General features: G+C 35.1%; 1 protein-coding gene across 6 annotated transcripts in view; it reads right to left on the bottom strand.

Annotated features, from left to right (window-relative positions):
• LOC150094596 (uncharacterized) overlaps positions 1–14,980 on the bottom strand; it is a 700,870-nt gene that overhangs the window by 5,101 nt on the left and 680,789 nt on the right. For all 6 annotated transcript variants that reach the window (XM_090411629.1, XM_090411628.1, XM_090411625.1 and 3 more), the window contains one exon: positions 12,862–12,968. In XM_090411629.1, the coding sequence (XP_090267755.1) occupies positions 12,862–12,968 (107 nt within the window). The remainder of the gene's footprint in view (positions 1–12,861; positions 12,969–14,980) is intronic.

Here is a 14,980-nt window from a genome sequence, read left to right as displayed (position 1 = left end):
TTAGAGGTGCATTTCTTTTTAAAAACCTGAGCAGCCTGGGAAGCGGAAGTAGATGGCTCCAATTGCCTTCATCTGTTCATAAAACCGAAGAGCTTTTTGATTAATTAAATAACTACTTATAGTAGATTTGCCTAAATTAAAATGTTTAACAATCTCCCTAGATTCCTCTCCTTTTGCTAAGCGATCTAAAATTGCTTTCATTTCCAAAGAAATTGCTTTTCTTTGGTGCTTTTTTTCCCCCTCCATTGGGCTAAATTAAATCTTTAAAATAAAAATTAGCAAAATTTAGACTTACGATAATGAAAAGACAAACACTCACATGCAAAATTAAACTGTCACGAACACTTACTGCTTACCCGTTACGCCAGAATGTGCTGCAACATGCAGTTTATTATGTACAACGGGGAAACGCTGAATTTGCATGAAATATGCACCGCATAACTTCAAAACCACATAAAAAAAAAAGATATGCATAAAAAGAGACCCGAGTGTATTTGTTTATTTATAAGCAGCTACTCAATGGCATACAAGTTGAGTGGGATCAGGAGCTAAATGTCATCACTGTATGGGATAGCTCATTTGGATCCATGAAAAGTTAACAGAGCAAGTAACTCAGTATTTCTAAAAGATGTCTCGAGATTTTATTTTCATTAAGTGTTTATTAGCCAGAAGCACTGATGTCAAGTAAGAACCATGTCCATGGTAAAATTACAGTGGCAAACGTATAAATATGCTGTACACAGATTGAAGCTTTTGTATGTTTAGATATATGAAATTCTAAAGGGTATAAAGAATAAAATTTATATGATACGAGTTTAAAATATTTCTATATGTAAAGATGAAAATTAGAATGCTAACATTTAAAAAACAAGAAATACAACTGATGAGTCTGAAAATGATTGAATGTAAAAGGGCTCAGGCCCTTTTACATGAAAGCATTTACATTCAAGCAAAAGGATCAGCAGATGCATGAAAACTACGAGTGCATTCAGAAATATTAACCCTCCAACTAGTCATGATGTCTATAGACTTCCAGCTAAATCTGGATACGATTCTGTTACACCCGTAGAATAACATGGATAAGAAGTGCCATTTGATCTGACTATTTCATTCACCTCGGCTAGTAGGGAGGTTAAGACAATCTAATAAAATGCAATGAATGGTTAAAGCTGTAGAACACTAATCACACACAGGCATATTGTCATCCCTTAATAGAAAGGAATGTGCAGGAAAGATAAATATGACCAAGCAGAGTAAAACAACTTTCTCTTTGTGAACCCTGAATTGTAGGTCACCATAGGCTTTAATCTTTAATTAGTCTTTATATGATATAACCTGTTATTCATATCTCTATTATATGTGTACTCTTTCAATTTATTTCTCTGTACACTACGCAGATAGTATAACAGACAGAAAAACTGATGGTATCTTAAGGAACTGAACTAGCTGCAATATCTGCAGCCTCATTTCCCTTGATCCAATGAAAAGAGCACAATCAAGCAAAGATGGTTTACTGGGACAATGACAACAAAGGTCAGCTTAAGCCATGACAATACTCACAGTACAAAAAGTAATAAAAATTAGCTAAATAATTAAACAATATGCCATATAAAAGAATACAAATTTTTAAAAACTGAGCAATGCGATCTCTACATATAAATTGCATTTATGGTGAAAATTGTGTAAATTAATTCTTTTTAAAAGTTAAAAACATCATGTAAGTTTATCTGAGTGTGATAAAATATGCCTGAGTGATATGGCTCAGCTAGATGACTAAAAACAGCATTTTTTTTTCTCTCTCTCGAATGAAGTGTTGGCACTATATTAGAACAAGGCATATGTAAGAAGAGTGTTACATTGTTCATTGCTAATGACTTATTTGGGCATAAGTAAGTCATTAGCCCTCAACAAAGAATATGTAAGATGACTAGCAAGTTACATTCCTCTTTTCCATTTACACTGCCAATGATTAATTTTGTTCTTATTAACTCTCTGTATAGGAGACAGACAAATGATAAATGGAGAAATTACAAGCTGACTTAGTAGCTCCCTCTGCAGTCTCGTTTCCCTCAATTCTACCCAACACAATCAAACATCTAAATTAAGGGTCCCCAATTTGATACATAATTGCAAAACATCACAAAGCACTAGATATGGATTGTACAGAGGATGTAGTCTCTAAAGAACTAAACGAGTCTGTAAAAATCATGCACTTTTGATAATAGTTTTCTTGTATTGTGTACAAGTGCGAGCTGCATGTGTGAATACTGGATCATTTCAATGTGTGAAATGATCCAGTACCTATCTGTACACCTTAATGATGGACAGGATCCAATCATACAGGATACTCTCAACGAGGAAAGTGTAGAGTGGGGGACCTATAAGCACTGAGTGTACTAGTATATGATAAAGGTGAAGCAAGGAACATCTGCACCCCATTCTGCAGAAGATATAGTGTAAGGGTCTCTTAGTTGACAAATGTCTGCAAGGAATATAAGCTTCCTTTTAAAAATAGCCCTAGGAACTTGGCTTTTGTTGCTACTGGAATAATAATATATTCCATTTTTAACGCTGGGTATGGCTGAAAAGTGGGTTCTTGGCAAATGTCATCACAGACAGTGTTTTCCTGATAAAAATCTGAACCCACTACTAAGCGTCCATGAACATATACAATCAATTTCATGTTGAAGTTGCCTTTCACTAGCCTTTATGTTAACAGAGAATTTGCATTCATCGACACACACAGCACTGCCTACTGTGGGATGAAGTTGTTTGGTGACAACAGCCATGTTGCCAAGAAGAGTATTTACTAAGACAGAGTCTTAGTAAATACTCTTCTTGGCAATATGGCTGGGATAATGGGTTTCCAACTTGGACTTGGAAGATTAGGCTAGTGAGAAAGTTTTTAATAAAAACAGGAAGATACCCACTTAGACCTAGGTTACAGATTTCTTTTAACAAACCAGCAGGGTGCCATTGCCAGATTAGATAGCACCCTGAGGCAAACAATTAAACAATTGGTATTTTGTTTTTATTACAAGAGAAACATTAATGCAAAACAATTACATAATAATATTAATTAAATGTTTGTTCTACAGGGATATAGCACAATAAAACTGTTTATAAACCTCTCCTAAATTTAAATTATAAGCTATGCCCACCTCTATCGATATAGTTGCTGGACCAACAAATCTTTCTTGGGTCACCGCTGTTTGCAAATAATTTTTAATCAGTTTAAGCTTGGAAAAACTTCTTTCTGCACTTGCTATGCTAACAGAAATTGTTAGCGCAGTAACGACGCCTACAGCAATATGGCTGAATAAGTGCCCTTATTAAGCCACGTCGTGAGGTAGGCTGCCTCTATGCTACACCCTGTCGATGGCACTGCATACAGGATGTGACAGAAACTATTTTCTATATCCAAGGAAACTGAAACCAGATGTGCATCTCTGATGGATGTTTCTAAATAGACCAAGTGGTTCACCAATGATCAAACACGGGAGTCTATGTTGTGACATCCATGTTTGAGAGTCACAACACAGACGAAGAGATCATTACTTCCTAAATACCACATTAACTATTTTCTCCAAGATCTTACAAAAAGACAGCTGGGTCAGAGTGGTACAATATGGGCAATAGTAACTGCAAGTTCTGGTTCTTTTCCCGGATATGGAAAGTCAATGACAATTGCCTTATGCCAAGAATCACGAAACTGTTCCTCAAGTTTTCTGTTATATAATACAAGAATGGAAGATATTGGGCAATGTTTCATCATCTTGTAATGGATGTTATCAAGCCAAAAAGCACTGGCAGTAGAGAGAAAAATGCTCAGCACTTGCTTAACAAAATGGCATATAGCTCCATCTGCAGAAATGTTAAGCAGCTGTTTCTCTTGTATTTCTGATATCAAAAATTGAGGAGGATATGAAGCTGTTGCTGAGATTCTAGCAAAATTTTTTCATGTAGTGTCTGCAACTGCGATGGGTTCAGTAACTATCATCCAATATGTTCCAGAGCAAACAAATAGTACTGTTCTACATCTGTATTTAATTCTTGGGATTTTATCTCATACAACTTTTGCATGACTGACAGATGATATATATTAAATCAGTATTAAACATTACATGTTTAATACTGACATGTAATGTGCTTTCACACAAGCATGTTCCAAACCTATGAGATTTAACGAGGTAGGGTATCACTGAAATATACCCCATGCTCCGTCTTGATCTGTTTTTGGCTGCTAGGTAATCAGGATTCCACTATGGTTTTAGAGAGAATGGAAATCTAGATGGCAGTTTTGGAAATGCAGGTGTTGTTGCCTGGGAAATACAATCTGTTACACACCTACTTCAATGATGGTGTTTGGCTTACCTCAGAATTAAACTCAGCAAGAAGAGCAAACATATTCCCAGTCAGTCTGTTCTGTTTTACATATGGGCATCTGTGAAGAAAAACATGGCTCCTGCAAGAATATATTGCAAAACACAGGGAAATCACTGCTCCCATATATGTTCTTTTTAACACCCAAATATTGTGTCTATTATTAGGAAGAGAGAGAAGTTATTATTATCAAGTATGCATGATACAATCTGGTCTCCCCCAACTGTATCGTGTATACAATTAAAAGTTCATAATATGCATGGGCAGAGAAAATTGATATAACATTGTCTAGGGATATAGTTGCCCACAAGGACAGCAACTGCTCAAATGAGTAGGCAGCCTTTAGTTGTCTTTATGACCACCACAATCACAGTGAAATACCTTAGGTGGGATATTTGCTAGAATTTAAATATGTCTCTTGTAGGGGGGAAAAAAAACAGGCTTGTTTCTACGTAGGGATTTTGATATCATTGATATTTTGGTGGAATCTGCTGTAAAAATGTCCAGATTTCTTTTGCTTTGTAGACTTATCTGAAGCATTTATTTACTTATTTTTATTTTATAACTTAATTTTTTTGTGGAGGAGACTGGTAGTTTTATGTTTGGTGATGCTCATGCCACGATTTTCTTAATAAGCGAATCGTTTTGGGTTGCTTCTGGTGTGAGACTAACAGATCTGGAGATTAATGTATTCCAAAGAGAAGCACTCACAATAATGTACAAGTAAGAAGAAATTATCAGTTGGGATAGACATTAAGTGTTATTGTTGGTAGTTTCTTCTTTGCATTCTGAAATGAGATGTTCTGTTTATCTTTTGTATCTCTGTTTTTTTCATTCTTCCATCTTTGGGATGCTTAGAAGTAACATCATTTTTCATTTGATTTGTACTTTATAGATGATAAGTAAAAGGAGACAAACTGCACCCTTGTTCTAAGATTTAACATCAAACCATCTTCCTTGTATTTCCTTCAATTTAACTCTAAATGCTGACTATTTATTAGTCTATATAATGCTCCATTTGCAGCATATAATTGTAGAATTTTGAGTTTTTCTCTTAGTACCTTGTCATGCAACTTTTCCATAAGTTTTCTAATAGACTCAAATACAGATGATCACTGTTATATTTTATATTTCCAGCCTATTCTCAAGTATGCTTGTGTAAATCTTACTTGAAACATTTAGGGAATTTTCTCTGTAATTATCACATTCAGTTTTGTTTCTTTTATGGAGAACTATCAGAGGTTTTTACAATGCAATTATACTGTAAAACTTTTATAACTCTGTGTTTGAACATTTCTGGTGTAGTGTCTTCTACTCCAGCTGCTTTGCCATAGTTTTCAGGTTTCTGATGACTTTTTCTGCCTCATGTATTGATATGTACATTCTCTCAAATATTTTTACTAACATTTTTTCACTTCTCGTTTCATTTAACAATCTTTCAAAGCAATTACTCCAAACATCTAGAATATCTTTTATTTATACTAAGGCAAGTGATGCGAAGTCATTAGCCTCTGTACACGAGCTGCCCAGTCCTGAAAACACTTCAGGCGCAAACTCTGTTTGCTTACATTTGGATAAAGGATTAAACCAAAATTATAATTTCTTGGCATCTTTAATTTATCTAGAATATCTCTATCTTTAATAATTTGATGTATAGGAAAGCAAGACATGATAATTAATAATAACATAAAACAGATTTAACTTATGTATTAGTGAGTCCGTGCGGTTAGCCACTAGGCTAACCGCGTGCACCATATGCCTGGGAAGGAGTGTCCTAGGCTTGATTCCTGTCGACGGCGTGAGGAGCTTAAGGATCTTCCTCAACAATAGCCAAGTCAGCCGGTCTTGGGCGTGGACAGCAGGGTTTCCCCCCGTTTATCTGGGGTTTTTCATCCCATAAACAGGCAAACCGGCCCCATGAACACATGCTGCTACAGTCAAAAAATACCCCCCCCCCCAGCGGCAAGCCAGCTGGGGTTTGTACTAACAAACGTCGTATCTACGTAACACGCTGACCCTGAAATGGAAGCGGGAAAAACGCGCAGAGGAAGAAGATATATTTTTATTAGTATAAAATTTTTGCCTTTACCATCAAGGGTATCTTCAAGTATGACTTTCAAATTAAACAAGATGATCTAGATCTCCATTTACTTCATCAATCAGATGGCAGTCTTCAATTCTCAGTATTTAGAAAGAAAACTCATACTGGACCTACATTCATCCTCTTTCACACCATCATAATTGTCTAAAATCTGAAGCCATTAAGACTTTGTACATTGAGCATACTCTCACACGAAGTAAATCACATCAAGTCCACCTTCCTTACTAATAGCTTTAACAAATCATATGTCAACAAGATGATAATTATAGAGTTTCCTTGTTGCCTGCCTCTCATTGAAATAGTAATAAAGAGGTGGTGTGTTGTCAGTGGTTAAATTCTAAACAAATAAACTCCAGGGCCCTTAAAGTAAGGATCATAAATGTGAGGCTATTGCTAGATTATCTCAACATTTTTTAAAATTTTATTAATTTATTTATTCTGGTGGAGTTTATTTAGACCCTTCCCCTTTAATACGTATTAATCCATTTATCCACTCTGATGCCAGAATACCCTGATATGAAGAACTTGCACCAAAGGTGTGTACCTCTGCACATGTTATACATCCCAAACCACCGTCCTTACAAAATAATCAATTATATTTAACCTTTGAATGTGATCCACTAGTCAAGCATCTAGCAAGTCGGCAAATCTTTCCTTTGTTGAACGTATTAATATTATCGCATTGAAACTGATGGGAATTCTGTGTTTCTGCAGATTTGTTACAGATCTCTTTCTCTTCAGAAACTCCACACAATTGTGATTACAAACCCGTTTTGTATTATCACTGCCATCCGAGCTATTTTTCCATTTAAAGAAGGTACTAATGTACTTATACTTATCCCTCGATTTTACTTTTCGAAAAAATAAATTAAAAAGTTTCGCATATACTTTGCACATGAAAAAAAAAAAAGCTTAAACACGTTCACGTCGGGGCAATAGTAACTTTCTCCCCATGGTAAACAACACACTCTCCCCAATAACCACTATACTGCAGAGGCAAGAAAAACAAGTACTTTTATTATGTCAGCGAATAAGGTACAAGCAGTCTATATAATATATTTCTCAAAAAATAGTGCAATTAGAGACAACTGGGATAAAAACAACACTAATTAATGTATCACATGTCCCCTCATATAGAAACTATGCTGTATAGACTCAAGCAAAACCATATATTGCACCGGCAAACACAGTATCTAACAAAAAAACTATTGTTATTAGTTAGATGTGTGTGAGTCCGCACGCCGCAAAGAAGCAATAAAATTCAACCAAACATGTTAAAACTAAGAAATATATATATAGTGAATGTAGTTATGGCAGTTTCACATATTATGGAATTCGGTTGAAGAGAGCATTTCAACTCAATTGTCGGCTTGCTTTTATCTTTCGGTCACACAATCTTTTGTTAATACCACACCAATCATATGCACATCTCAATAACCTGCCACTGCTGCCTGTTTCGCACCCTGTTTTCACTTCTCACTAGTCATTCGTAAATGATTGTTCGTTACATATCTCAAGTCTTGTAAATTACTGGCAGTGCCGTTGACAGGGTGTAGCATAGAGGCAGCCTCATGGTGCCACTTAATTAAGGGCGCTTGTTCAGTCATATTGCAGTAGGTGCTGTGTTAGGGCAACAAATATTTTACATCTGATGTAGATGCAATAGATTTATTTGAAGAATTAAAAATTCTCTCAAAAATAATACAAGAGAAAAGTGGTCCTCACCAAATTTTATCATATATATAACCAAAATCTTGTAGAAATTTATCCCAACCTAACCACCGCTCTAAGGATATTATTAACAATTCCTTTTAGTGTAGCAAGTGTAGAAAGAAGTTTTTCCAAGCTTAAACTGATTAAAAATTATTTGTGAACAGCAATGACCCAAGAAAAATTAGTTGGTCTAGCAACTATAGCTTATAATTTAAATTTAGAAGAGCTTATAAACAGTTTTATTGTGCGATATCCCATAGAGCAAACATTTAATTAATATAAAATTAATTAATATGATTTTTAGCCTTAATTTTGGGAAAAAAAGTGCGAGTTATATTCGATTAATTACGGTAGTAGACCTACATAAACACGTAAATATTACACAATTTTCTTTCTGCTTCTCACAATCACGAGCTCTGATAAACAACTGCCAATCTGCTGTTCTATTGTTGGTTACTGACCGTTGCCAACCAGAAAAGACAAAATATTGCTACGAGTCTGTCAAAATCCACTACACTATGCTGCAATAATGTTTGCTTGTCAATCGCTGCAAGATAACGTACTACAGGAAGCTCCAAACCTCCCCATCCCTTTCATCACACAGTTGTAATCAGGCAACTGTTGATATCGACTTTATATACACATTCTAAACTGTAAACAATCATTGAATAATAACACAATAATGTAGGCATAATTACCATAAAGGGAGAAAAGTCACAAAAAGAAAAATGTTCCGGGTCTGGTGCATAAAAAAAGTTCCAGGGCCGGGCCCCGGCTGAATTGTGTGTTGTGTCATCATTCCCTATGTTAAAGGGGTCTCAGAGGATATAGCCAACCTACTTAGATCTGTTGGCCTACAAGTATCCTATCCATTCAACAAGATATCTACTTTAGCTCAGCTAAACATAAGCTTCTGCATTTAGCACAGCCTGGAGTGTATAAAATTTTGGTCAGTGTGGATTATCATATTTTGGCACAAACTGCATAGATTATAGTTATCTCTGCAAATTTTCAAAAAATTAAGTCTGCTGGAAAATGATACTTTCTTGCATTTAAACTTTTAGGAATAATAGAAATATATATCCTGCAAAAGTGCAGAGGATATAAAGAAGTGAGAGTTCTGCTCTTTTGTTAGCTGAAATACAAAAACACTAGATCAGACTTATTCTCAACTGAACAAAAAGCATATAATCTATATTGTAATCAAACGAATTCAATATCCACATAAATATATATGGGATGCCATAGAGCAGAGCATGCATTTGAAGAAGGTCTTGAGAATAGACAAAGACTGCAAATAATAGAAAAATTCAAGCATCTCTACAATACAGTTCACAAAAATGGAACCTTTCTCAATTCTAATAAATTTGTATTAAATTTTTCAAACTAAAATCTTACTAATATGGAAGCTTCAGTTCTAAAAGAAGACTAATTATGCTATTACTGCAAGGCACATTCTAAAAGTGGACATTATGACCAGTGTTGAAAAAGCTACTAAATTCCTGTAATTTCATGAAGAGGCATTATCCATTACATTACTTAGTGCTTCAGTTTTATTAAACAGTCACCTGCCAAAATATAATTTCACAGTTTTAGAGAAAGATCATTTGAGAAGTTTATGTAACAATGATGAAGTAATTATGCTTAGAGCAAAGGGAATTCAACTGTCATTTTAAATAGTGCAGACTATTGGACTCTACCGTGTATTCAGAAATGGACCGTATTCCCACTTGTTCATCACATAAAAACCAATGATATGATCTCCAGTACTTTTGAATTTACAGAAGACTTTAAAAAACAACTAAAATCCAGATACCCAATCAACATTCAAAGATTATATGACATGCCTAAAGTTCATAAGACATATCCCTCAACATCCAACAGTTAATGGCAGAAGATTTCCAACAATCTTTCTCTCTAAACACACTTATGTAATCTCCTCAAGTCTCATATCAGACATACAAACTCCTAATTGAAAAACTTGAAGAGATAAAGTTAAAATTAGCTAATATATCTGATGGGGAAATTCAAATTTCCCCATCAGATATATTAGCTAATTTAGATGTAGTTTCTTTATTTACCATCTCTATGGAAGAATCAATAGATATACTTGAAACCCTATATCCACCAGACATCACACTTCTTTTCTGTCACTGCCTCAACTCTTTATTTTTTAGTTGGAAAGGAAAATTTTAAGATACTCAAGCTTATTTTGCCTAAAGGAAGGTCATGATTTAGCAATTTGCTCATATTTTATAACAATGTTACGGATGAGTTGGATAAAGGGAATGAATACACCATGATAATATCAGATTTTTCTAAGGCATCTGATAGGATACCACACAAAAGGTTCTTGCATAAACTGAAGAATGTGGGATTGGAATATAAACTCTTGACTTGGATCAGGGGATGGCTGACAGACAGATATCAAAGTGGTATACAGTAGGTGTGAATCTGCCAGATTTAAGGTGATCAGTGGTGTACCTCAGGGTTCAGTCCTTGGACCATTATTGTTTACTATACATTAATGACAACAGGAAGGATCCAACATCAGATGTGCAAATTGTTTGCCAATGATGCGAAGATAGGCAGGGCAATCAGGGATGCTACTGATATTCAGCAATTACAAAATGATTTGAATAGACTGGAAATTTGGACAAACGAAAATGGCTGTCAATTTAATGTTAGTAAGTGTAAAGTTATGAACTTTGGTGTGATTATAGTTCCAGCAGCATATTATATTAGTGGAGTTATGCTACAAGAAACTGAAGAGGCAAGGGATCTTGATGTATTGGTGGATAGGAATTTAAAGTTCAAAGGTCACATAGCAAAAGTTGCAAATACAACTCAGAGGATAATTGCGACGTTGAAGCAAACCTTGACATATAAGGATAAGGAAGTCATTTTGCCTCTTTATAAGGCTTTGATAAGACCACACCTGGATTATTGTGCGCAGATTTGGTCTCCAGGGTTCCAAGGGAATAAAGAAGCTGTGGAAAGGGTGCAAAGAAGAGTTACAAAAATTATATCTGGACTGGGGGGGGGGGGCTTCCCCCCAGTCCAGATATAATTTATTTCATCCTGGCGAGTGATTTTTTTTTAAATAGTTAGCATAAAAAATGTACAGATCAAAAATTTTTAAAATCTGTAACATTTATTTTTAAGATGTATATAGGTGCAATAATCGAATTTGGGTATGGAAAAAAAAATGATGTACTAATCGAAAACACACTAATCAGGGGCGCGTTAATTGAGGGATTGCTGTGTGTGTGTATATATATATTTGAGGGGAGGGGAGTTCTGAACACCTAGAACAAAAATGATGTTAAAGCAACTGATATAACCAGAAGAAAGAATATATAATAAAACCATTTAATCCCATTGTTTCATCAAATTCTAATAATATGTTCTTTTTCTTTTAGGATAGATAAGAAGACAAGTCAGAGGCTTTGAAGAAATTCAAAGACACGGAGGTGCAAGCCGTCATCGAGTTTTTCATGCTGCAAGAAAAGTCTACAACTGTGATTCACCAAACTTTGTGTGAGACTTTAGGGGGACTGTACCCCAGCATATCCAAGAGTTTTCAGATGGGTGGCCAAGTTTAAAACTGGGCATCCTGAGAAAACAGACGAAAAGGTCAGGAAGACCTTCCACAGCAAACACATCTGAAAATGCAGTGGTTTTATCAGGTGCAAATATGCCATGATCCTTGGTAACAGATGAATACCAGCCAAAAAACATTGCAAAGACTCCAAGGATATCCAGGGAATGAGTTGGGATCCTTATCCACCACCATCTGTACATGCAGCTCTCAGTAAAGTGGGTCCCCAAATGTTTGAATACCAACCAAAAGAGAAACGCGTGGATAGGCTTATGTGTTCGTCACACATGTTGAATTGGATTTAAACGGTATTGAAGCGAACACAGATTGATAAGAAAATAACTATTTATTAAGAGAACGTGCTGTCATCTCAAGGGATTATGGGTCAATTTTGAGAAATCAGGTGCAAATTTTTGGGCTAGAATTGTGACTGTTGATGAAACATGGCTTCATCACTATGATCCAGAGACCACAACAGTCAATGAAGTACAGACACAAAGGTTCTCCATAGCCAAAGACGTTCCAAACTCAAAAGGGAAGCAGAGAAGGTTTTTGCTACTGGTTTTGGGATATGGATGGTGGAATCCTTACCAAGTATCTCAAAAAAAGGTGAAACTGTTACAGCAGCAGTTTACTCAACAGCTCTGAAAGAAGTACTGAAGGAAAAAATGTCACAGGAGACTGAGCAGAGGCATACTGCTTTTGCAGGACAATGCACCTGCTCACACTACTCATGAAATATTTGCCAGACCTAGTCCCATCTGACTATTTCCTATTTCCAAATTTAAAGAAACACTTACCAAAATTTACCACAGATGATGAACTTATATCTGCAGGACTGGTTTCTGCAACAAAGGAAAGACTTTTTCTCAGAGGATTGCAAATGATGCAGTAACAAGTGTGTAACACTTCATGGGAATATGCAGAATAATGTGTAAGTTAAACAGTTCAACCTCAATTCCTATAACGGTAATTATCACATTTTCAGCACAACCTTGTATGTTGTGTAGACAGGAACAAAATATTAAGATAAAATATGCAATATGTATATAAGTATGCTTACTCGTGGGCTTGTTAGACAGGAATGGGAAGGTGGACGGTTGTCCTGTGGACCAGCAATACTTAATAATGACTGAGAATATAATGATGGTGAACCCGGTTGACCATCTCCTACAAAAGAGTTACACAAGCACATTATAAAAAAAGCAACTTTGGAATACTCAAAAATAAAATTATAATTTTAAACTCATTATAAAAGTTCTGGAAAATTGCTCTGAGTGATGCTTCTTGCAAGTTTTATAAAGAATGGTTGAAATATTTTGTATGTTTTTTTAGCACTTACTACTTAAGCAAACAGTCTTTATTACCATAAAACATGTTTATTACTTATATATCATCAAGTGAGTTCCGTGGCACGTGGTTCATCCTAATCATGAACAAGACAATGATGCCTTCTTAGGAAATATTAAAACACTAGCTATGTCTGTCATTCAGAAGTTGTTGACATCCTCAAAGCTTCGGTGCCTGATTATGTTAAATTTATTTCTATCATTCGCCAAACTCTGAAGATCAGTATTTTTTTGACATATTACTTTCGAATTCTGATTTTCAGTAATGCAACTATCTCAAGAATAAGTTGCCTTCCTTACTTACTGTCCTCTTCCATCGGGGATGGGTTGAGTCTTCCATGTTTCCACAACAACTTCCAGGAGTCTCTGTTTCTTGCATGGCTGGTGAGCTGCTTATATGTTTGTAATCCAGAGTTGACCTTTATTGTTGTTATCCATTTAGTTCCTGGTCTTCCTTTTTTCTTTTATTCTTGCATACAGAGCAAGGTTGGGTAGTCTTTTTGATGGCATTCTCTCAACACATCTGTACCACTGAAGTTGTCTTCTTTTGATCTTTTCGATTAATGAGTCTGTATACTTACAGTTTCATGTTTTCTTTTCTGTCCATTTTTTTAAATTTTATTTTTCAAAGCCATTTCATCTCGAAAGCCTCCAGTTTTCATGTCACTGTCTTCTTCAGTGCCCATGTTTCTGAAGCATATAGTACAGTGGGTATCATAATTGCATTATATAATTTTATTTTTAGAGGTTTGGAGATTTTATAGCATATTAAATGATGACCATGCAGTTGCTATTCTATGTTTAATAGTGGTCATGGTATCTAGGTGTTCTGTAATTACTGTTCCTAAATAGTTGAATTGTTTTACCTGTAAAATTGTTGATCCATTCAAGGAGAAGTTTAGTTTTTCTTCTTTTTTCCAATTATCAAGATTTTTGTTTTGTCTGTATTTATGGTCATGCTGTATTCTTTAGCGATATTGTTTAGTTTGGTTATTAGGTTCACCATTTTTTCATTTGTGTCTGCTATCATTACAATGTCATCTATGTATTTTATGTTATTAAGGTTATAACAATTTAAGTTGACCCCTTTTTCTCCTTCCAAGGCTTGTTTAACCATATCCTTTAGGTCAGTGTTTCTCAACCTGTGGTCCACGACGATGGGACAGGTGGTCTGCAGGCAGACTTAAATTAAATAAATAAATATATATTTTTTAATTATCCACACAAAACAAATTAAAATTGAATAAGTAAAAATTAGTGAAATAAAATGGACACTTAAAAACGTATACCAATAATGGTAAAATGTTCATTCCATGAACATTCTGCAGCTACAATAATTTGTAGCGGCAGAATGAAGAGTAATAAAAGAGGGGTGAAGTGAACAACAATATGGTTTTATTGCTTCTGCCTTCCTTTGCTGTTTTGTCAGATTTGAAGTAATTATCTACATTTCAACCAATTGCTTTGTTATTTATATTTTTTTTATTATTGAAGATTTTCCTCCTTCAACCAAGTCTAAGTGTATCTTCAGAAGTGCTAAGTGATACTTGGACAAAGGGTGTTGTGAGTTAACCCCAGTATTTATATATTTTTCGGAAACGTTTTTTTAATAATGGAAAAGTGGCTTAGAACTAAGACTGAAAAGCAAAGCAAACGAAACAGGTGATGCTAATCCCAATTATGATACACCTTTTGTAACAGCAAGTAAATCTGATACTATTAAAGTAGAAGAAACACACAGTTCAAAGAAAAAATACAGTAGGAAATATAACAGTTCATATTTGGATTTCAGGGTTACTTGGTATGGCGATAAAAGTGAACAGAAATCCCAAT

The sequence above is a fragment of the Typopeltis vanoorti genome, chromosome 21 (genome assembly GCF_054136105.1).
Source record: "Typopeltis vanoorti isolate ZY-2024b chromosome 21, IOZ_Tvanoo_1.0, whole genome shotgun sequence".
NCBI classification, from domain to species: domain Eukaryota; kingdom Metazoa; phylum Arthropoda; class Arachnida; order Uropygi; family Thelyphonidae; genus Typopeltis; species Typopeltis vanoorti.
This window is presented reverse-complemented; position numbering and strand designations above follow the sequence as displayed.